The sequence below is a fragment of the Macrobrachium rosenbergii genome, chromosome 37 (genome assembly GCF_040412425.1).
Source record: "Macrobrachium rosenbergii isolate ZJJX-2024 chromosome 37, ASM4041242v1, whole genome shotgun sequence".
In the NCBI taxonomy this organism is placed as follows: Eukaryota; Metazoa; Arthropoda; class Malacostraca; order Decapoda; family Palaemonidae; genus Macrobrachium; species Macrobrachium rosenbergii.
This window is the reverse complement of record NC_089777.1, coordinates 4,993,512-5,017,982: the sequence shown is the minus strand read 5'-3', so window position 1 is coordinate 5,017,982 and position 24,471 is coordinate 4,993,512. Positions and strand designations below refer to the sequence as shown.

General features: G+C 44.2%; 2 protein-coding genes across 5 annotated transcripts in view; one reads left to right on the top strand and one right to left on the bottom strand.

Annotated features, from left to right (window-relative positions):
• Positions 1-24,471, top strand: part of LOC136825259 (glutathione S-transferase theta-1-like) — a 138,584-nt gene that overhangs the window by 108,440 nt on the left and 5,673 nt on the right. For all 4 annotated transcript variants that reach the window (XM_067081312.1, XM_067081314.1, XM_067081313.1 and 1 more), the window contains one exon: positions 14,606-14,806. In XM_067081312.1, coding sequence (XP_066937413.1) covers positions 14,606-14,763 — 158 coding nt within the window. In that variant the 3' untranslated portion in view covers positions 14,764-14,806. The remainder of the gene's footprint in view (positions 1-14,605; positions 14,807-24,471) is intronic.
• LOC136825257 (uncharacterized) lies at positions 21,744-23,295 on the bottom strand. The gene is made up of 2 exons (XM_067081310.1): positions 22,991-23,295; positions 21,744-22,886 (listed from the first exon to the last, which is right to left on the bottom strand). The coding sequence occupies exons 1-2, from the start codon at positions 23,159-23,161 to the stop codon at positions 21,744-21,746; spliced, it is 1,314 nt and encodes a 437-aa protein (XP_066937411.1). The 5' UTR covers positions 23,162-23,295.

Here is a 24,471-nt window from a genome sequence, read left to right as displayed (position 1 = left end):
AAATATAAGTTCGTGTATAGTTTCTTGTTCTTTGGTACCAAAACCTGAGAGTTTGGAATAAAGATGGGGCTTGAAATTTGTGGCTTGACCTTGGACCAGAAATGTTTTTTCTTTGTGGTGTTGGAATTAAAAATTGCGAGCTTAGCCTTTTCGTTACCCGCCAATTTCTTTGTAAAGCTCCTTGAGGACAAAACAACCAGCTATGCTATCAAAAAGCAGATTTTGACGTAAGAAAAACCTATTTTTCTTTGATATTCCAACTCACTCAGAATACGTATAGCATTTCAAATCGTCAGTGTTATCGAATAGCCTAAACGATTTGAAACATACTGACCCAATCATTGCCTAAGTCTTATACTACGACACCCAGGTTACTTCATTCTTATGCTAGTTCAAGTTGTGATCAAATCAATGTATTGCATTGTGTATATTAACTAAACAAACAATATAAATTTACTATTGGTGCATTCAATTGTTCCTAGCTCGATGTACAGTAGTCAGATTGGCGTGAGGACAATCTCTATTTCACGACCCTCATCCAAAGCCCATCTCCAGAACTTCTCCTTACATTTATATATGCATATCTCCTAAAGGAAGTTTCCCTAAATGTACTTTAAGATGAATAGGAATACAGTACTTAAGTGGATTTGTAGACACCAATAATTATGGCTGCATTCTCGAGTCCCCACTAGCTCGAACCACTCTGTATCAAGGTTATGAAGAGACTGAGTTCATGGCCGCCTTTGACTGACACCAAACCTTCAACTAACCACCGGACAAACAACCGATACTGGTAGTTAAGCACTATTACACGTATACTTACAATTAATCACACAGAACAGCTCAAACAATGCCTTTCATTACTAAATACAAACACAACAAAACATAATATCCTTCTTCTACATAATACAAATTTCAACAGTTGCGTCCTCAAAACCCCCCAACTTCCCTGATGAAAAGGCATGGGATTTGGGCAAGGGATCATCCAGCAATGACCAACAGAAAGTAATGCTTGTTGGTCTCTGCACAGGTCTGTTATTAACAGTATGACAGACTGTGCATGCGCATTAATCACTTCTTCTTTTAAGCAGGTTTTGGCGATGGAAGAACCTGGGTATACAGCCTTGCTGTAAAGACTTGGGAAAGTGCTCCCTTATCTTTGAGTCGATTACATACTCCATCAAGAGTTACAGTGTTTATCGCTACGACACAATACCTGGCCACGAGACCAGCTGAAAGAGAATTCTTCGAAATTAGTTTGATCACCATGGAGCTCTGGTAGACCATGGAAGGGTAACTCCTTGAGGACTCAACAGCAACTGCCAAAAATAGGTTTTTCCTACGTCAAAACCTTTTTATTAAATATATCCAGTACTGTCCACTTTCTTTTTCACATTTATAGAAAATCTCTCTCCTCTGTATGCAGTAGAAGTCCAATTATTTGGCATCTTTAGGACCGAGGTCATGGTTGATATTAAAAACATTCCAACTAATTGAACCCCCTTCCCTCTCAGTTTGGTTGGTCAACCATTATCAATTTTTATTGGTAAATATGATTATTAATAATAATATTGAAACCAAAATGTATGCCTAATAAAGTGAAATGTCCAAACACAGAAACAACTTAACCACTTTCTAGAACATACAGAAAAAGAATTTATTCCTCCAAGAATTCAAACCCATGTCTTTTATATAGGGTTATCTGTAATAGGCTGGTTCAGTTGTTGAAGCTTGCTAACATGGTGGTCAAGTAATGGCAGGTGGTTGAGTTGGACACATAGACATGCAACAAATTTTGCTAAAGTGTCGAAGCATTTAGGAAGTAAGCCTTATGCAGATTATCAACAGAGAAATGAGGAAAATAGATTTCACCTAACAAAGGGAAGAACCCTCCCATATGCCTTTTAACATGAGAGAATTTGAATTGGCTTTGACAGATTTAGAAGATTCAGGCCTGGGTCCAAATGACATTCCATATGCCTTGACATAGTATGTACCATTTTTCATCAGTACTTCAATAGAAGCCTTGTAGAACTTAATTGTTCCCAATTTTTGGAAATGCAGAGTATTTCCCTTTGTTAAACCTCAGAAGGGCAGTGTTGGTATCCAGTTATAGACTCATAGCAATAACATGCCTTTTTAAGGTAATAGAAAAAAAGAATGGTATTTGGAGGGCAAAAGTAATTTCAGCACCTCAGATTGGATTCAGAGAAGTGCATTCCACCACTGATGTTTTGGTCTGAATGGAGTCCTCCATCTGTGAAACCTTTGCAACCTAACATCATGTCAGTGTCTTGATAGCTTATGCCAACATGGGCTCTTGCTCATGGAGCAGCCTGTAGCCCACTAGTGCCTGTGGAAAAAAATGGGAAAAAAAGATTAGCAGCATTATTATGTGGCTGAGTTTTTCAAATGGAAGAAGAATATCACACTACTTGGAGACATGCTTTTCTGCAAGATCTTTATGACTGTAATTTTAGGATTATGCTGCTTCATATAAAAGCATATTTAAAGTTTTGAGGATATCAAGTACAAGTGAGGTCAACATTGCCAAATATCAAATGTCAAGGTGTTCCACAGGACAGTCTTGTAAGTGCTGCTGTGTTTTCATTAAACATTAATGGGAAAACAGAAATAGCCAGGCATTAACAGTACAGTATATTGAAATGGGCTGAAATTCATGGCGTTAAGTTTGCTAAAAACAAACACTGTAGTGATTCATTTCTGCCATATAAGGGGTGTTCACCCATACCCCAATTTAAACGTAACAGTCAATAAATTTCCTGTTGCAGAAACTAAGATTCTTTGGAGTAGTTTGGTTATGAATTGCCATGGGTTTCTCATTTGACTGATCATAAATCCAGATGCTTTAAATCTTTGGATTTTTTAAATGTTTTATCACTTATCTTTTGGTGAGAATTAAAAGTGATTACTGTTGCATACAGTATCAGTTCTATGAAAGGTAACATCAGAATAGAATAGAATTTAGAATTTAGGCCAAAGCCCAAGTGCTGGGACCTAAGGTCATTCAGTGCTAAAATGGAAATTGACAGTAAAAGGTTTGAAAGGTGCAACAGAAGGAAAGCCTCACTTGCACTATGACTCAATTGTTAGGAGAGGGTAGAGAGTAAGATGGAAGAAAGAGAATGTGAATAGATGTACAGTAAAAGGACTGGAAGGGGTTGCAGCTAAAGGATGAGGTGCGCTGCTGACACTACCCCTCCTACGGGGAAGGATACACCAACTTGATACTATGAACTGTATCTGTAGTGCAGGGATTAAAGTAGTGACCGGAGTATTTAATCTTCTCCCATTGAGGAGAGATTCCTTTGGAGCTTTATTTCCGGACAACATTGCTTTGTTTATGTTTAGACATATTTTTATAATCAGCTCTCAAATCAAGAAAGAACTTATTTTCCAAATTACTGTAATCATCACAAAGGGTTACGTCCATTCTCTTGTACGTTGAAATTGATTTGACATAAATTACCCAGAAAGAGGCCAAGTTGGAAAAGTACAATCATTTAGTTATTCTATTGTTCCTGTTTGGAAGGTGCCAGGAAAGTGGTCTTTGTAATTATTTTTATTTCTGTAAGAAGGATACATCAAATGAACACTGATGTTGTCAGTTAGTTTGGGTTCCATTTTTGTGGAGTGGAAAGTATTTGCTGTCTTCCAATCTATTGACTAATAGTGTTGAAAAAGCTTTTTGTGTGAAGTGAAAGGAAGTTTATTATTTTTAGTGATTCAAAGTAATGAAAGAGCCAGCAAGTTGGCAAATAGGACTGCTAAATAATTCTATAAGGGCAATTCCTTTGCCATAGAGAGATTAGTTCCCTACCTTCAGGAAGAAGTTTGAGGAGGGGGCTGGCTGGTGGTAACCAGAAAATTATAAAAAGTCATCAGGCTGACTTCCCATGGAAATATAATTATGTGCTAAAAAAATGGGAGGCAGCTTTATGTTAACTATGATTGGTCTTACTTGTTTAACACCTGGTATTTTATATAGGACAGGCAGCCATTTTGTGATTATTCCTTGGTTCCCTTGGTTGTGGGGCATATGCTGGCCAAATGCCCCAGTCATGGGGAATTAAGAGTATATCTGGTCATAATGTGACAAGACAGGATGGTAATTATCATATTTCCAAGGTGTTTGGAGACAAAGTTATATTAAATTATAGTGACATATGTAACTTTGAGAAAACTGGCTTTGTTTATGAAATTTAAATGTTTTGTGCACAGTGTTTCAAGTCTTCTGTAGCATGTCTGTTACTCTGTATTGATGTTTTTTCAGTGTCATTTTATAGCTGTAAGGTGTGAAAGCATGGATGGATGCATAAATGCTGTGTGTAACATTAAGTTTTTTTACTCAAAATATTAATTTTTTGCACTGACCGCCATACTGGTTGTGATGCCAATCTACGTAAATATCATTTAATCAATCGCAGCCCCTCTTGGTTTAGCATCTTTAGTGCAGTAGTGCTTGCAGGTGTCTCACTCAGGCCCAGCACTAGTTCTGGCATGTCTCTGCTGATAGATTTAGGCGTGAGGACAATGATGTTGACCATGGTCAGTTTGCACATACATCTTTTGACCTTGCTTAATATAAAGCAGTCCCCGGTTATTGGCGCTGACAACCAGAGATCTGCGCATATTGGTGCCGAAAATCCAGTTATCGTCGTTGATAGACAAGTGCTGTAAAACTGGATCACTGATAACCGAGGCCAACGCTAACCGGGACTGCCTGCTTACATCTCCTGACCCTGACTCATTGCTCTTATTTTCTGGTTCAGGGCATGCGACCCTTTGCTGTTCTGAGCAGTCGTCCTGCCGGGCTGAAACACTCTTCTCCTCTTCTTCAGTGGAACCAGGGGGACTGGAGGCCTATACCTTTGAAACTGTAACAGACCAAGCTGGAAACACACTTATGTGAGATCATTGAATTATACATGAACAGAAGTGTCTCAGAAATGTTTGTCAGGGTACTCCCTGGCACTTGCTGTCATCCATAAGGTTTACCATAGTTTTCACTCCCGAGACAATGCTCTCATTATGGCTTCATGTGACCCACTTGCATAAGAGTAATGGAATAGGTGAATGCTCTGATCTTTGGAATGAAGAATTCATTAGCCTCCAGCTCCTCCTCTAGCTCCTCTTGCCACCTTTGCCATGTTGGAGGTGGTAAAGTGTTTCTTGATTTACTTTGCACTGAATACATTTCATTCTTTAATTGAAGCAGAAGTGTAGAGTCAGTTGCCTTGTCTTCCCTTCAGGTGACATTGTGGTTGAACCTTTAGCCCAACATGTTGGCAGATATCTCCTTTTCTAGGATTTGCTTTGAGAAAGAGAAGGCATGTCACTAAACTACCTTCAATGAAAACTAGTTTGTACCAGAGATACTGCTGTGCAAAAGACCCTTGAGTTTGGTATACCTAAAAAATTCAATTTGTTTTAAAAGATTGCTAAACTGTGTTGCAAATACTGTATTTTCTGTACATTTTTTTTTTTACAACCAGTTTTCCTACCCTCCAAGATTAAAACATATTTTGCTGGTTAAAAAAAAGTTATCCACTGGATACTTTAACATCTTTGCCATTAGTGATGACAGTATAACTGAAGAGTTCTCTTACTGGAATACAGTAGGTCCACAACTTACAGTGGGGGATCCGTTCCAGTGCCGCGCCGTAAGTTGATTTCCGCTTTAAGTCGGTGTTTTGGTGTTATCGGCACTTTAACGGTGCTTACGGTGCTGTAACGTGATGTAGCATCAAGTTACAGCGGCATAAGTGCCATTAACTTGTTAGCGCTGTCAACAGTACTTACAGCGCAGTAACTAGATGTTTGGCGCCATAACTTGATGCAACATCAAGTTATGGTGCTGTAAAATGCTGTTAACCGTGCTGAAAAAGCGCCATAAGATCGAATCCGCTGTACGTTGGCGTCACTGTAAGTCTGTGATGCACTATAAAAACTTGAAACATACAATCCCACAACTCGACTACATACAAAAGGTAGTCCTTGCTTATCGGTGGCATCAGTTAACAGCGATCCGGTTTTACAGCGCTTGGCTAACAACGTTGTTAACAAGATTTTTGGTGACGGTAAGTGATTTTCGGCATTGATAAGCAGTTTATCGGCATCAGTAAGCAATTTATTGGGATCAGGAAGAGGTTTATTGGCACTGATAAGCGGTTAATGGTGCCGGTAAGCGGTTTATTGGTGCTTACGACGTCTTAAATGACATTTATTACCATAATTATTGGCGGTTTTCTGTTAGCATCGCCTGGCCGGGAATGGAACCCCCGCCATTAACCAGGGACTGCCTGTATTCTAAAATAGAAGAGAATGTGGCAGTTACCCTAATTCTGCTCTCTAAGTTATGTATGAAAGTTGCTTGCAGACTGAAGCTACAATAACAGGGATCCAGAGCAGTAGATGACCTTGTTCCAGTCTCCTGGACTCTCGATCAACAGCCTCCACAAGAGCTGTTTGTCATCAACATAAATCTTAATTCCCTAGTGATGTTTTAAAGGTGCTAAACAATGAGCAGGAGAAAAGTTACTGCTGATTTATTCAGGACAGGCGGTTTATATAGCGGCGGACTGACGTCACGCCGAGGAATACTATGAGAATCAGGGTGACCTGAGGTCAATTACTCTTGACAATAATTGCAATGAATAAATACAATTTGAGTTATAAAAATGAACAATGATCAAGCTAACAACAATCTGGTACATGTGCAAAAGAAACATATGCAATATAAGTTAGTAACAGGTATAAATTTACATAGATCAGTTTGGTTGATTCAGCATGGCTGCTCCCTCTTGACCCGCTACTATGGGAGCAGTATTGAAAACGGGTTGTTATCATAGAAGACCCGCTTAGCGGGGACTGTACAAATACTCAACCCCCCAAGACGTCAGTAACGTCTGATCAATCCATGCATCAAAGTGAGCTGGGGGTTGCGGTGTGCATGGGAGCGGCTGGCTATGGGTGTGGGTAGATGTTGCCGGGGGCAGCCCCGTGGTCTCCTTTTGCGGCAGCCCGGCTGCGGAGGCGACTGCTCTGGCAGAGGGCGCAGCGCGGTGACATCTGCCGTTTCCTCCAGGAGGGCGGGCTTGAGGCGGTCGATCGACACCCAATCATCCTTTCCATGCAGGGCGAGGCGGAAAGCCTTGCTGTTCCTCTCAAGCATGCAGAAGGGCCCCCTGGAGGGCCTGGTTAGCGGGGTGTGGACAGCATCGTCCCTGACGAAGACGTGGGTGGTGGAGGACATGCCAGGGGGCGTGAAGGCAACTGACCTGTCGGTGTACGTCTGCTTACAGGGGGCGAACTTGCCGACTATGTCATGAAGCCTCTGGACTGACGGGTTGTGCCAATCTTCCGTGACCCGGGACGACGAGGGGCTTCCCGTAGATTTTCTACACTGCGGATGGGTCGCCGTTGGCTCTGGGGGCAGTTCTCAACCCAAGGAGGACCCAAGGCAGCTGGTACTTCCAGTCTTCGATGGTGCAGCAGGCCATGAGGGACGCTTTCAGGGACCTGTGGAACCTCTCCACCAAACTGTTGGCTGCGGGGTTGTAAGCGGTGGTGGTGTGGTGAGATGTCCCCAACAGGCGTGCCAGGGCGGACCACATCTCAGACAGGGAGGCAGGGCCCCTGTCGGTGGTTATGTGGTCCGGGACGCCGAACCGGCTGATCCAGCTGGAGAGGAGGGCCTCGTCGCTTCAGGCCACCTGGTTGAGCGGTCGATGACCGTCGGGAGATATCTGGCCCCGCCTGACGGGCGAAGAGGGCCGACGACGTCGATGTGTATGTGACCAAACCGCCTACCCGGCTGTGGAAACTCGCCTACCCCAGACTCGGTGTGACGCCCTATCTTGCTGGTTTGGCACCAGATACACTGTCTCGCCCAGGTCCTCGCGTCCTTCCGCATCCCGTGCCAGACGAACTTGTCTGTCAGCAGCTTGGCCGTCGTCCTTGCTGGAGGGGTGGGACAGCCCATGGATGATGTCGAATACCAGACGGTGGCGGGAGGCGGGCACCAGGGGGCGAGGCTGGCCGGTGCTGACGTCGCACAGGAGTTTTGGTCCCCCAGGGGCGAGGCCACGTCCTTCCACTTTAGGGACGTGATGGTGGTGCGGTAGGCTGGAGTCTCTGGGTCGGCGGCCTGTTCCCGGGCGAGGTCCCTGTAGTTGATCCCGAGCTGCACCGCATTGAGCTCAGTTCTGGAGAGGGCGTCTGCTACAGGGTTCTTCCTGCTGGGGAGGTACTTGATTGAGCAGGTGAACTCCGCGATGGTCGTGAGGTGTCGCTGCTGCCTGGAAGACCATGCATCCCCCTGCTTGGTGAAGGCGTGGACCAGCGGCTGGTGGTCCGTCCGGATTGTGAAGGGCGTACCCTCCAGGAGGAACTTGAAGTGCTGTACCGCCCAATACACTGCACAGAGTTCCCTGTCGAAGGTGCTGTAGCGGGCCTCTGCGGGGGTGAACTTTTTGCTGAAGAAGGTGATGGGCTGGGGGGCGCCAGCGACGATCTGCTTCAGGACGGCTCTGCAGGCAATGCTGCTGGCGTCTGTCATCAGTTGGAGGGGAGCGCTGGGGTCCTGGTGGGCCAAGGCAGTTGACTCGGCGAGGGCGGCCTTCGTCAGGGAGAAGGCCTGCTGCTGGCTGGGTCCCCATACTAAGGATTTCAGTTGGCCCTTCAGGATCTCCATCAGGGGAGCCATGGTGTGCACAATCCCGGGGATGAATCTCCTGTAGTAATTTACCATCCTGAGGAACTCCTGGACGGCTTTGACGGAGGTAGGGGTGGGGAACCTGGTGATGGCTGTGACCTTTGATGCGAGCGGGCGGACGCCATCCGGGGATATCTCATGGCCCAGAAGGTCAGCTTTCTCGATGCCGAAGGTGCACTTGTCGAATCTGACAACGAGGCCGTTCTCCTGCAGGCGCTGCAGGACCACCCTGATGTGCCTCAGGTGCTCTTTGTGGGACCTGGAAAATATGAGGATATCATCCACGTAACAGACGCAGAAGTTCAGGACCCCCCGGATGCTATCCATCAGCCTCTGGAAAGTCACCCCCGCATTCCTCAGGCCGAAGGTGGAGAAGGCGAACACGTAGGACCTGAAGGGCGTGATGATGGCGGTTTTCGGGATGTCCTCTGGAGCAACTGGAACCTGAAAGTAAGACTTTAAAAGGTCTAATTTAGTGAATACCTTGGCCCCATGAAAGGAGGCCGTGAGATCCTGCATGTTCGACAGGGGTTAAAGATCAGGTTCAGTTGCGAGGTTGAGCTGCCTGAAGTTGCCGCAGGGTCTCCAGGAGCCATCCGGTTTCTGCACCATGTGGAGAGGAGAGGCCCACGGGCTGGAGGCCTTCTTGCATATGCCCATCCGTTCCATCTTGGCAAAGGCGTCTTGGCCTCCTGAAGGCGCCGAGGGGAAGCCTCCGGAACTGCGTGTGCAGGGGGGGCCTTCGTCTTGATGTGATGGTAGGTGCCATGTTTTGCTGGAGACCCGGGTACCTGACAGAGCTTGGGCTTGAACATGTCGGGGAACTCTCTCAGCAGCTGGGTGTACTGGTGGGGGGCGACGGAGCAGATGGTAGGCACGCAGGGTCCTGGTGTCAGTGGGAGGGACTGGTAGGAGTCGGTGTCGAGGACACACTTGCGACCAACATCGACTGCCAGCCCGAAGTGGGCGAGGAAATCTGAACCCAGGAGCGGGGTCCTTACGTCCGCGACGATGGATTTCCACAAATACCTCCAGCCAAGGATGGAGATCGACAGGAACTTGGTGCCGTAGGAGAGGATGGGGGACCCGTTGACAGCCGTCAAGAAGGCAGCCTAGTGGTTTTGGGCTCCTGGGTACCTCTGTTGCCATGGCGGCTTGTTCTGTTGGCCGCCGCCTCCCCCGTTTTTTGGATGGGCGAATGAGCAAGGGGGCTGGCAGTTCCGGGCATCCTTGCCGTACCGCTGGTGGTAGTAGCAAGGGCCCGGTGGGTTCTTCTTGTGATGATATGCTGGCCGCCTTTTGGTGACGACACTTATCTCCTCCTCTGCGCCCTCCCCCTGCTGAATGGAACTGATGGGGTGTGCGGGTACTGATGCCTGTTTCGCCGCCCTTGCGGAGTTGGTCAGCTGCTGCGCCGTCCTAATCAGGTCTCGAGCGGCATGATGTAGGGATCAAGGATCTGTGTTCAGACCTCCGAGAGGAGCTGACGGAGGAGGATCTCCCTCGACAGGCTGATCTCAGACTGCCTGCCACTGTTGTCGGTGCCAGGGAGGGTGAGGAGGTCCTGGATCACGCCCCACGTCTCCTGATGGTCTGGTCATGCCGCGGGCTGGTGGTGAGGTCAAATGCGCGGGCGGTCGGCAGGGAGCAGGTCTCGACGAGGGATGCTTTCAGGTGGCGGTAGGTGACGGGACGTGCGGCAGACACCTACGGGATGAGTTTCCTGTAGACCTCCTCCGGCAAGGCGTTGATAATGGCGTCAGCTTGCAGCACCTCGTCCGTGAGTCCCGCCAACCTAAACTGACCCTCGACCCTGTAAAGCCATGATGATGGGTTTCATTGTGTGAAGGGCGGCAGCTTTATGGCGAGGGCGGCTTTTGTTTGTCCCGCCGAGCAGGGCAACGTGCGGGGCGCGGGTAGCGGCGTGGAGGAGCGTGTGATTCTAGGTGCGGGGAAGGGCGTGGGTGATATGAGCGGGAGGTCAACGTCTGAGTCCGCGAGGTTCGCAGTTAACTGAACGTGGGAGGGAATGTCCGAGTCCATGCTCACTATAGCACCCTTAATTGGAATGGAATACTCACGTGTGAGTCCGTTAATGAAGTTGGTGATTTGCCGACGAGAGTCAGCACACCTGAACGCCGGTTACAGCGCCGTGTTTAGTCCATTAGGAGCGTGGGTAGTTCATGGAGCCAAGACTAAGTTGCCGTATGAGTCTGCTAATGGCTCTGGGAGCCACTCCGGGGTCACCACTTTAAAGGTGCTAAATAATGAGCAGGAGAAAAATTACTGCTGATTTATTCAGGACACAAGCGGTTTATATAGCAACGGACTGACGTCACGCCGAGGAATACAATGAGAATCAGGGTGACCTGAGGTCAATTACTCTTGACAATAATTACAATGAATAAATACAATTTGAGTTATAAAAATGAACAATGATCAAGCCAACAACAATCTGGTACATGTGCAAAAGAAACATATGCAATATAAGTTAGTAACAAGTATAAATTTACATAGATCAATTTGGTTGATTCAGCATGGCTGCTCCCTCTTGACCTGCTACCATGGGAGCGGTATAGAAAACGGGTCGTCATCATAGAAGACCCGCTTAGCGGGGACTTTACAATGTCTGTCATGTTCCATGATGGGTCTTTAAATGGGTCAGCCAACCATCCAAGAAGGTGCACAGCTCCTTGATCTTCATAACTCATAAAACGTCTAGGTCCTTTCATTTCCAAGTTGAGCAGTAACCCATTCATACAGTACTCAGTTCAGTTTGCGTAAATTAGGTTTTTTAAGCCTCTCTGCCAAGACATTAACCCTTAAACGCCTAATGGACGTATCATACGTCGACTAAAATTGTCTGTTGGGTGCCGAGGGACGCACTGCACGCCGACTACAAAAAATTTCAACCTTCGGTCAACTTTGACTCGACTGAAATGGTCGAAAAACGCAATTGTAAGCTAAAACTCTTACATTCTAGTAATATTAAATCATGTACCTTCATTTTGCAACAAATTGGAAGTCTCTAGCACAATATTTCGATTTATGGTAAATTTTTGAAAAAAACGTTTTTCTTACGCATGGCGGTAACTCAGCCGAAAATTTCATAAATTCTTTCGTCATTTTGTCGTAATTTTTGCACTGTTCTATATTAGCCGTTGCATAAAGTTTTATATATGAAAATGTGCGCAATTTCATGTACAATACAGCAAAGTACAACCCATGTTTGTAGCTTTTATCAGTTTGGAAATATTTTCATATAAACCACGATAACTGCCAAAATTTCAACCTTCGGTCAACTTTGACTCGACCGAAATGGTAAAAAAACGCAATTTTAAGCTAAAACTCTTATGATCTAGTAATATTCAATCATTTACCTTCATTTTGCAACCAATTGGAAGTCACTAGCACAATATTTTGATTTATGGTGAATTTTTGAAAAAACTTTTTTCCTTACGTCCGCGCAGAAATTCTTTCACACGTTGTTGTAATGTTTGCACTGTTTTATATTAGTCGTTACATAAAGTTTTATATATGGAAATGTGCACAATTTCATGTAGAATACAACAGAAAATAACTCATGGTTGTAGCTTTTATCAGTTTTGAAATATTTTCATATAAATCACGATAACTGCCAAAATTTCAACCTTCGGTCAACTTTAACTCGACCGAAATGGTAAAAAAACGCAATTATAAGCTAAAACACTTACATTCTAGTAATATTCAATCATATACCTTCATTTTGCAACAAACTGGAAGTCTCTAGCACAATATTTCGATTTATGGTGAATTTCTGAAAAAAAAATTTTCCTTACGCTCATGCGTGCGGTAACTCGGCCGAACATCTCAGAAATTCTTTCGTCATGTTGTCGTAATGTTTGCATCGTTTTACATTAGTCGTTACATAAACTTTTATATATGAAAATGTGTGCAATTTCATGTAGAATACAACAGAATATAGCTCATGGTTGTAGCTTTTATCAGTTTTGAAATATTTTCACATAAATCACGATAACTGCCAAAATTTCAACCTTCGGTCAACTTTAACTCGACCAAAATGGTAAAAAAAACGCAATTGTAAGCTAAAACTCTTACATTCTAGTAATATTCAATCGTTTAACTTCATTTTGCAATAAATTGGAAGTCTCTAGCACAATATTTTGATTTATGGTGAATTTTTGAAAAAAACATTTTCCTTACGTCTGCACGGTAACTCGGCCGAACATCTCAGAAATTCTTTCGTCTCGTTGTCGTAATATTTGCACCGCTTTATATTAGTCATTACATAAAGTTTTATATATGAAAATGTGTGCAATTTCATGTACAATACAACAAAAAATAACTCATGGTTGTAGCTTTTATCAGTTTTGAAATATTTCCATATAAATCACGATAAATAGAAAAAATTCGACTTTCGGTCAACTTTAACTCGACCGAAATGGTCGAAAACTGCAATTGTAAGCTAAAACACTTACAGTCTAGTAATATTCAATCAATTAGCTTCATTTTTCAACAAACGGGAAGTCTCTAGCACAATATTTCGATTTTTGGTGAATTTTGAAAAAAACATTTTTTTTACGTCCACGTTACACAATTCATGCATCATTTTGTGATAATATTTTCTCTGTTTTGCTTTGATCGTTTTAAAATTTGTTATATACCAAAATCATCGCAATTTAGTGTACAATACAACTAAAAAAAATTAACTCATTAGCTTTAACCGTTTTGCTTACAGCACGATTTGTATACAATTATATATGAGTTTTTTTTTTCGCTGTCATATATTCCAATATTTATATATGATAATGATATTTTTTTCATTTCTGACAGTTGCATACTAAACTTCAGGCAATGACAAAAAAATGAGCCAAAAATGAACTCTTAATCTTAAAAACTAAGCGTGCTGTGATTTTTTGAAAAAAACTTTTTTTCCGCTTCGGCGCTAACTCACCGAACGCCGCCGGCATACGGGAGACGTTTTTGTAAATAGGGCTTCGGCGTTAAAGGGTTAATGAAATTCTGAGACTTACCTCTATCCTTTGATACTTAAGAAGAAAAGGTTTTCTTGTGCGCTTCCATTAAAATTTTTTGTCACTACCAGTTATCCAATTTTTGTAATAATTCTGTTTTGTCATGGATTTGCAGTTCTTTACAACGTTGCTTCTTCATTCTAGTGTGTTTACAACCCTTGTAGGCCATTTAAGAATGCAACAGCGTAACAGTGTTTCCAATTTAACACCAATAAAATTCGCTGACTATTCCAAACTGCTGCCTTACACAAATGTGAATTCCATTAGAAAGACAGCCAAACTACACAAGCATTTTTTTATATGTGTGTCAGTATCTCCCAGTCATAAAGGATAAGATGTTGAGAACGAATCCGTTTCATGATGTCTCTCACCTGAGGTGACTAGCAGGCTTCCTCTTGGAAGTCAGTCCAAACCATTTGAAGCAAACTGCCCAAATAAGAGTCAGAATTGGACAACAGTATCTTTTAAATCTGCAAAATAGTTGAGTTTCTTGGAGAGAAATCAATTACTGAATAATTGGGCTTTTACTGTATTTTACAGACCTGTGCATAGTATTCTATTATATTAAATACTGTGAAGTATATAACCACAGGCATATTACTGTCAAGATGTAAACCCTATTCATTTTTGTTGTATTTGTAAATTTAAAAATCATTACCATATCCTACAGTAATACTGCACTATCAAGAGTAAACATCAGATATTTATTCCAATAACTAGCAATTTACAGATGCTGCAGCTATATATCTGTGCAGAAATTAGGAATTTAGCTTTTTATATGATGTGATTATTTTCCTACACATGTTTTTAACCACTTGATTATTCTCTTTGTAAGGTATGGCTGGATACGATATACTGGAGGGAAGGCCGATACTTGCAGCATGGTATAAACGGGTGAAAGATGCTCTGCAGCCACATTATGATGAAGGACACAAAGTAGTGGACATTGTTCGCAAGAAGTTTGGTGGCAGGGCTCCTGGCTCAAAGTTATAAGACTATTCAGGCCTTCCTCCCAACTTAACATTTTTAAACCGAGGTATGTCATTGTAGAATGTATCACCAAGTTATATTTCAGGCAAGGAAGTGATTCTGATTTCCCTTTGTGTGGTCAATACATGAAATTATCGAATTCCGCTATACAGCATTCTGTCTTGTGCATTTTCACTGAATACATCGAGTTCAGATCTTCATCTGTGCTCCTTTTCCATGATTTCCTGGGTCTTCTTACAAGCCTTTGTCCTTTAACTTCCGTAACTACTACTTTACCAACTAACTGCCCCTCATCCCCTCTCATCCTGTCCAAACCATCTCAGTGGTTGTGATTTCAGTTTTTTCCAGTCCCTGGACAACATGTCTTTGCAATTTCCTCACCACACTCTTGGCTATAAATCTTGGCGTTTTATACTCACAACTTTTCAGAATCTCCCTCTTTTTTGTCAGTGCCCTTATCTCTGCCTTATGCATGTACCTGTATCATGAGTCTCTGTTTTGTTAACTTATGGGATACTTGTATGTACCAGTAGTTCAGTTGTCTCTTCCCATTTCATCCAGGCTGTTGCTACTCAGTTTTTTTTTTTTTTACTTCCCTGTCAATACCTGCTTCACCACCAGCTGTGTCCCCAAAGTAATGGAGATATTCTGCCTCTTGTAAGACCTGCCTTTCTACCACTACATGATGCCCCACCTTTTCTCTTGACCACTGGCTTCTCTGCTACACTATGGACAACATAAATCTCTTACTGCAGTTCTGAGCACTATTTGAGACACTGTCCAATACTTTCAGTGCACAGCAAGGAGTTCACGCTAACACTTCAACAGAGTCCACTTGGCTATTTTTGTCACTGTATGTTTCCATAGCTTTCTTTCCAGTCACTGTAAACTTTGTTTTATGTTAAATTTAAGTTCTCTCCTCTCCATTTTACTCTTCCACTGTTTGCATATTTCACAGATTCCTCTGATTCTGCTATCAACATTGTTGGGTGTTAGCTTAGCTTTTAGTAAAAGAACTTACACAAAAGATCCATGGACAAAATCTATGTAACCTATGTTGCACATCTGTAAATGCAACACAACATATCCATTACCCCATGTACCGCAGAATACTTTGTTCGTAACATCTTATCACTAAAAGTTTTGTATTTATAAATAAAGCAGCAAACATAAAAAAGTTTGAAAATAGATTTAATAAAAGCTACCATTTGTTTTGAACAAAGAATTTTGGTGTAAGTCTTTTGCAGATTTTTATGAACAGTTACATTGCAAGTCTCACAGTACAGTACAGGTGTTTGTCTCAGTTAATATTATCATACTGCTCATTACATAAGCATTCTGAGATAGCTGCTCTTTCTTTCACACTGTACTTAAAAAATTAATCAAGAAACATTCTTTACAATAATTATTTATAGGACTGCTTTTGTTAAAACAATTTTCCAGATCAAGTGAAGAATGTCCAGAGAAATTCATCAGTGTTACATTTAATGCACCTTATGCATGCTTTGCAGTTAACACTCATTACTCGTTCTATTTGACAAGAGAAGATAATGACTAAAACTAATAGTAATAGAACACTGACATCAGTTTTTGATTATGTATTTTGTAATCAGAAGTACTGCTTGATAATTGATGAGAGGTTAAAAACACTTGTAACCACTATGAGAGTTGTATCCCTTCATATTGGCGATAGACAGCTGAGAAATTAAATAAAATTACTTCTGAATGGCTTAAATGAATTATATTTTTATCATTAAATTTTTTATTTTAATATAAAATTTTATCATATTTGGTAAGCTACAGTTTCATATTAAGTAGTTTAACCAGACCACTGAATGAGAATCCTTACCTCTCATTGGGCTGGCTCTCACAATTTTATACAAACTTGAAATATTACTTTTATTGAATAAATTTAAAATGATGAATATTATCAGTAAATCTGCTGAAGGTGGCTGTCTTCAAGATTTGCCTCAGGAATATAACATGAGATGCACTTAACCCTTTGAATTGTAGAGTATTTTATATCTGGGGCAAGTAAGAATATGGTGAATTGAGGTTTCTCATCATCAAATTGGAGCTTCAAAAGTTCAAGCAGAGATGCAGTGCATTACTACCGTAATCATTTTCAGCTTGCATTGTAATACATTTTTATTTTATTTCTTTTTTCTTTTTTAATAAGCGAGATCTCTTCTTTCTGTATTTCCCTTCATTTCCTCTTACTTCTTCCTAACGAACACCATATTCTTTGGAAGCCTGAATTTCAAGTCAGTGGCTCCTATGGGCATGTTCCACATGAACAGAATTCATCTTTTGAATAATAATAATAATAATAATAATAATAATAATAATAATAATAATAATAATAATATCACCTCATCCTTTATCTATTGCCACAGCCATGGGTGGTTTAAAAAAGGGATTTTGACAAAGGAAAAATCTATTTCTGGGGGAAGACCTGTGTCACCCGGTGAAATATCCATTAAGCACATATTTCTAGGTATAAGTATTGCTAAAAATACCAGAGAAAAAGCTATCAGGAATGCTGGGGTTACTACCCCCAGTTCGCTCATCTGTTAATCAAAATAGATGTCGGTATACACAAAGGGTGAGTGTGTTGCCACTGCCACAGGCCTCTGCCCTGTAGAGATTCCCAGTCTCAAAAACCCCCGGAAAGTGAGGGGCCGTCGCATATCCAACGCCCATCGCCCAGCCAACCAACACCTCGGCCGCCATCTTAGTCTCATTCCGGGTTAGCACCCACCCCCCAAGCTTGGTATGTCCACCAGGGGGGGAAACGGAGAATAGGGGTGGGTCACCGGGTGACACAGGTCTTCCCCAGAAATAGATTTTTCCTTTGTCAATATCCCTTTTCTGGGTTTGACCTGTGTCACCCGGTGAAATAGTAACAGAGAATCATACAAAGCTTGGTGAAACCCCCTAACAACTACTGAGATGGAGATAAATAAAACTATCAGTACAAACTGAGTTTAATTATCCAAGTAGCAAAAATAGGACATGATTAACAATACATGATAAGACATGGTCAATAACAAGGGGCAAATATATACAGAATACTGGAAAATACCAAGATACTTAAATGCTAACAAAGATAATAACCGTAAAATATAACATGGTCAGGAATCAGGCTGTGAAGCATGCCTGACCTAAGAATAGATGGCAAGGTAAGTAAACGAGGCAGGTAGGCGAGAGAGGAAAAGGACAGGATAATTAAGATTGCATAGGTTAATCTAGGACGGAAGGGACAATGCTTCCTGCAGCCACTGTGGAAAATTTTAGGGCCTCTAGAGATTTAAGATAATGGCGTTTGAATACTGATGGTGATTTCCAACCCGTATATTTTTTAAGCTCCTCAAAGTTCATATTATGAAAATAATTAGTGGAGGTGGCCACTGCTCGGATATCATGAACCTTAGGTACTGAATCCGGGTTAGCTTGTTTAATAAAATACAGTATTTGTTGTCTGATGGCCTTTAAGGAAAGGGTTCCTCCTTTTTCCTTGACAAAAAGAGGACCAGACATTACATTAGAAGTTCTATGTAAATAAGCCTTTAAAGTAGTGACTGGGCATAAGGACGGATCTTGTGGAAGGGGGATAACCTTCCAAGGGGACCACCTATCTTGTGGATCTTCATTTTTAACTAAAAATTTTAGATCCGGGGATAGTAGAACTTCTCCTGACGGGAGGAAATCAACATGGTTCGGTTCTCTAGAGAGAGTGGACAGTTCAGAAATTCTGGCACCTGAAGCTAGGCTAATTAAGAATAACGTTTTCCTTAACAGACTCAAATATGGACACTGTTCATTATCAGTGTCCGATGCTAATTTCAGTACATCATTTAAGAACCAGGAAACCGTGTGTGGACGGGTTGCTGGTCTCAAACGAGCGCATGCTCTAGGGATTGATGAAAAGTATGAGTCCGTTAAGTCAATATTGAAACCATGTAAAAATATCTTTTTTAAAGCAGACTTTGCTGTAGTAATAGTACTAGAAGCCAGTCCTTTTTCAAATAATGACCTGAAGAACGAGATTGCCAGATTCATGGTCATCACTTTAGCTTCAGATTCTTTCAGGAATAATGTTAATTTTTTAACTGCTGAATCGTACTGTCTGAGAGTAGAGTCCCTTTTATCTGATTCTAAGAACAATGTATTAACAGGATCAATATTAGCATCTCTCTGAGCAGCGAATTTCATGAAGTCCATAAAGCCAGGGCATTTAGAATTCTTGAAGCTGACACAGTCCGAGTTTGTACTATTTGAGTCAACTTTGGCCTGGGTATTTGAATACACCGGAGTTTCAACTCTAGAAGAAGAGGAAACCAACTGCTCTTCGGCCAGTTGGGTGCTACCAGGGCCACTTGACCTTTGAATGACCTGAGCTTGTGCAAAACTTTCATCAACAGGTTTATTGGTGGAAACAGATAGATTTTCTGCCACGTTCCAATCTATTGACATCGCATCTGTGGAGTGAGCAAGAGGGTCCAGATTGGGAGCAACGTAAAATGGAAGTTTGTTGTTGCTCTCTGTGGCAAACAGATCTACCTGGAGACCTGGTACCTGATGTCGAATCCACTCGAATGATGTTTTGTCCAGAGACCATTCCGACTCCAGCGGAGTTGTCCTGGATAGAGAATCCGCAATGACATTCGGACACCTGCCAGATGGGTGGCTGATAAGTGCCAACGATGCTTTCTTGCCAGGGAGAAAATTGCTATCATCACTTGATTGATCCGGCTCGACTTGGAGCCCCTGTTTATACAATGCACTACTACTGCACTGTCCAGAACCAGCCTGATATGGATCTGTCTGGATGGACGTAGTTTTTTCAGAGTTAGAAATACTGCCATTGCTTCGAGAATGTTGATATGGAACTGGCGGAACATTGTGGACCACGTTCCTTGAACTTTTCTGTGTTGGGAATATCCTCCCCACCCGCTTAGAGAAGCTTCTGTGTGAATCACCAGTGATGGAGGAGGAAACTGGAGGGGTACTGACCTTGATAGACTCTTGACTGTCGACCATGGCCGAAGTCTTTTCCTCAACACTAGCGGAATTAAGGACACCTTGTCTCTGAGTCTGATGTTGGCTCGTCTCCGCCACACTCTGTTTATATCTTTCAGTTTGGCTTTCAGAAGCAGGTCTGTAACAGATGCGAACTGAAGAGAACCCAGGACTCTTTCCTGGGTACGGCGAGTGGCTTTCCTGTTTTTGAGGAACTGCCTGGTGGCTTTGGCTATTTCCCTCCTTTTGGCTGGCGGAAGAGACAGTTTGTGTGAGTCCAGATCCCATTGGATTCCTAGCCACTGAAATCGAGCCTCCGGAACTAGGCAGGATTTCTCCCTGTTTATTTGAAAGCCTAGGGATTCCAGGAAGTTGATCACTATGGCTGTTGCTCTCTGACATTCCTCGGCGTTGGATGCCCAAATTATCCAATCGTCTAGGTATGTGGCTAACATGATCCCCTGGGACTGTAACTGCTGAACTACTGTTTCTGCCAGTTTGGTGAAGATTCTGGGCGCTATGTTGAGCCCGAAATGGCATGACTCTGAATGAGTAGGCCTGTTTTCCTAGTCTGAACCCTAGGTAAGGAGAGAAGTTTCTCAAACCGGGACGTGATAATATGCATCTGAAAGATCTATAGAGGTGGTGACGGCTCCACGAGGAAGTAGGGTTCGCACCTGCGAGATTGTAAGCATGCGAAATTTGTCGCATTGAATGTAAAGATTGAGACGAGACAAGTCTAAGATTACTCTTTGCTGACTGGAGCCTTTTTTCGGAACGCTGAACAGTCTGCCTTGAAATTTCAGGTGTCTCACTTTCTTTATAGCCCTCTTGTGAAGCAGGTCCTTTACAAAGTCCAGGAGAGCTTTGGATGGGGACTGATGGAATCTGACTAGTGGAGGAGGACCTTTGCTCCAGCTCCATCCCAGACCTTTGGAGACTATGCTGTGGGCCCACGGACTGAAGGTCCATCGGTCCCGAAAAAGATACAACCTCCCGCCTACCTGAGAAAACTCATTGGAGGGGAGAGGGCTTACCTCCTCTACTGCCCCGGCCTCCTCTCCCTCGAGAGAGGGAACGTGATGAAGCCCTACCTCTGAAGGAGGCTCTGGCTCTGGTTCCCCTTGCGTTCCTGTTAAAGCCCCAAAACGCCCCCTGGCTTTCAAACGAGGCGTTGAAAGCCGGAGACGTCACGAAGGTTGGGGAAGCAAGGGTATGCTGAGCAGGCTGCATCAGCACAAACTGTTGTTGAGGCTGGGCCTTTGAAGTTGAAGGCTGACCGACCTGGGAGACCGGTACAGCCTGCATCACGGTCTGGGTGTGAGGTCTTCTGTATCTCCTGAACCTTTTCCCCAATTTAGCTTGAGGTCCGGCGGACTCGGTGGCCTTCCTTTTGAAAGGGAGACCCCAGCGGGAGCGGAGGCTTTGATTGCCCTGGTTGCCTCCGCCAGGACATTATTCACTTCACTCTCGGGGAAGATGTTGGCACCCCAAATAGAGCTCTTCATGAGCCTATTGGGCTCATGCCTTATGGTGGCGTCCGCGAAAATGTGTTTGCGGCAATTCACCCTCGCCACGATAAAGTCATACAGGTCCGCCTGGAATCCCGCCAACAGGGATTTGGTTAGGACCTGGAAGAAAGGTTCTTCGTTGTAAGTGACCGCTGTTGCCTCTGTCAGGCACAAGGAATTCATGGAGCGACTCAATCTGCACCTGGCCTCAAATTCAGCTTTTAGAAGAGCCTCCGGAATCTTGGGAAGCTGTTCACTGAATAGAGATGAAGCGCACTCGGGGTCGAGTTTGCACACCGTGAACGTGGCTGGAGCTCCCAACCAAAATTCGAATCTCCGGGAAGACAAGAAGTAGAATCGGTCTCCCGGAGTTGAGGCAGCGGTTTACCCTCGATGCCTGCCTGACAAGTCAGCAAGGCTGCCTTAGACATGCAGGGAGTAGGGACAGCATCACGCAATGAGAACATAGTGAAGGTCCCTTTGAAGGGGGTCAGTTTGGTGTTCTCCGCCTCCCACTCCGTGAGTGCGCAGCAAGGCGGATTGGGCTTGGTCCCTAGGAAAAATAACTGTCTCCTTCGGGACTTTGCCTGATCTGATCCAAGCCTCTTCGGTAAGTCTGGCATAGCCTGGGTAGGGAGGCACCAGGTCGGGTGGGAAGAACTCCAATTCTTCCAACCTGCGTGTGCCCAAGCCTTCGATTGTAAGGGTATCTTCATGCCGAGGGGCATGAAGAGCCAGACGCCAAGGGTTTCCCTTATCAAAGGGAGGAAGGCTGTAGGCATCCGGAACGGCGTACGTTTGAGCCGCCACTCCGGAGCGCACGAACCCGGAGAGCACGTTCTCCTGGTTCTGCATCCTCTCAGCTAAAGACTTCCAATGATCATCGGAAGGCTTCAAGCCTGAAGCGAGCTGAGAGGAAAGGTCACTTATCCTGGCTTCAACCTTCTTGTCAAGCTTTTGCAAAAGGAAATCTGCAAAAGCCTCAGGGTCAAAGTTAGGTTGAGGGGGACTCACCTTAACCGCCCTGGATCTCGACCCCTTGGCAGGGGGAGCAGCCTTGCTAGTTGAAGCCACCGGACTAAGAGCCCGTGACTTCGAGGGAGCTACAGGATTAGACTTGTGAGGTCTAGAGGACTTGGACAAGCCCTTAGTTTTCAAGGTTTTCACCTTGGGGACAGTAGACCTCGACCTGTCCTCAAGGTAAGCAGATTTCTGGAAACCCTGAAATGAAGAGGAAGAGGAAGAAGAATTGAAAAGGGAGCTCGCTCCCCCTGCCTCACTTACCTCCCTACCTTCTACCTGGTCCGGCTCGACGTTCATGGGTTCAGTGTCTAGATTGATGGCTGCCACCTCTTTCGCCACCTCTTCGCACAGGTTATCATCTTGGGAGGGCTGCGTATCTACCCGGATCTGCTCTATCAAAGGGGCGGCTACTTCCGCTGGAACTGCAGCTGAGATCCGGGTGCCGGGGTAGAGGAGATTGCAGATCCCCTCTGAAAGGATGTAGGGTTTCCCCGACGGGACGTTCCTCCTGAACCCGCCGACCCAGGCCTTCAGGGTCGACAGCGAAGAGTCGCGGGAAGTACGGTCAGACTGAAAGAGAAGAAAGGCTTACTAGAACGAACACCGAACGCCATATTCATCAATATAAGCCATGAAGTCAAGTGAGACTAAAGGTTAGCGGACTTGAAGCTTACCGACTCATCCATCACCTGCTCATACAGAGCGTAGCACACCTCACAGCCATCTGGGTGCCAGACGATCAAGTCCCCGACGCGAACCGCACAGCCGGAGTGGGATCGGCACACTACATGGCCGTAGGGCTGATGAAGGACCGCCGTGCACCCAGGCTCCTGACAGCGTACCATCTGTAAGTGGATAGATGATACATGAGTATGCTAGTTAAGGCACGCCGGAGTAGAGCTGGCGGAGATAAGGTACCTTAACCTAATATGGGTGATGGAGCATGCTTACAGACAATCCAAAAACCCGCCGGAGATATTCCGACTGAATAAAGATAATATACAATACATGAATAATGATAAGTTAAGGACCGCCGGAGTTGGTCCGGCGGTAACAGTACACCTTAACCTAGGATCATGCATCATAACAATTAACAATAATATAATTATAGTATAATAAATAAACACTGCCGGAATCCGGCAGTGGTTCAGTAAAGATAAGCTACAGAATGGTCAACTATGTAAACAGCAGTACTTGGCTGGTTATGATACTCCGCCCTGGTTGTCTCAGAAACCCCGTTACTTCATACCTATGGTAGCGGCGGAAGAGGCGGAGAGGAGACCCCAAAACTGGATCAACTCTCAACGCCTGTGGCGGAGAACAGGTAGTGAAAAGCGCCAACCGACCGAAAACCATACCCACCGGATTGGTAACATGTACAAAAACAACGGGAGATCTGACAAACCCAGCGGAGAATGAACCTAGCGGAAGCCAAGATAGTATCCCTGGACTTGTGTTCGGTGCTCTAGCTAACACTGAGGAAAGCGAACAAACGAAACACTAGCAAAATGGCGGAAACCAAAAGGCGGAGGCCAGATAGGTGGGTAACACTTATCTGGACGCCGGCCGAAACTCCCCACGGTGTGCCGGTCATAAGAGACCGACGTCCCTCGCGCGGGGAGAAGTCAAGATCACACGCCAATGCTAAGGAACAGGGAGGAAATAACAAAATGGAGGGGTCGAGAAGCGGTGGCCAGGTGGGTGGGAAAAACCCCCTGGACACTTATAGAAACTCCCCACGGGGTGTCGGTTGTGGAGACCGACGTCCCTCACGCAGGGAGAAACTAGGGACACCCGTCAAATGTTAAAGAGTGGGTAAGGAAAGGCTAGGCTAACAACATGAAAAAGACCGTGCAACCTATGACCCCAGACCCCCCCCTCAACGTCAAAACTTTTTGACTTGGGAGAAGGTAACAGAGTTATGGAAGGGGGAAGAGAACTTCCACTCAAGGTCTGGCCACCCTCCAACGCCGACAGCCTGGACAGGTGGTAGGCTAAGTAATGAGGAGACCCTCACTATTCTAACCTACCTCTCGAAAACCAACTGGTCTGGTCAGGTAGGCCAAAACAGGGGAGGGGGAGGTCTCCAAAGCCTAATGACACCCTCCAAAACATGACGGTAAGGTCAGGTGGGCCAAGAGAACGAGGAACTCCC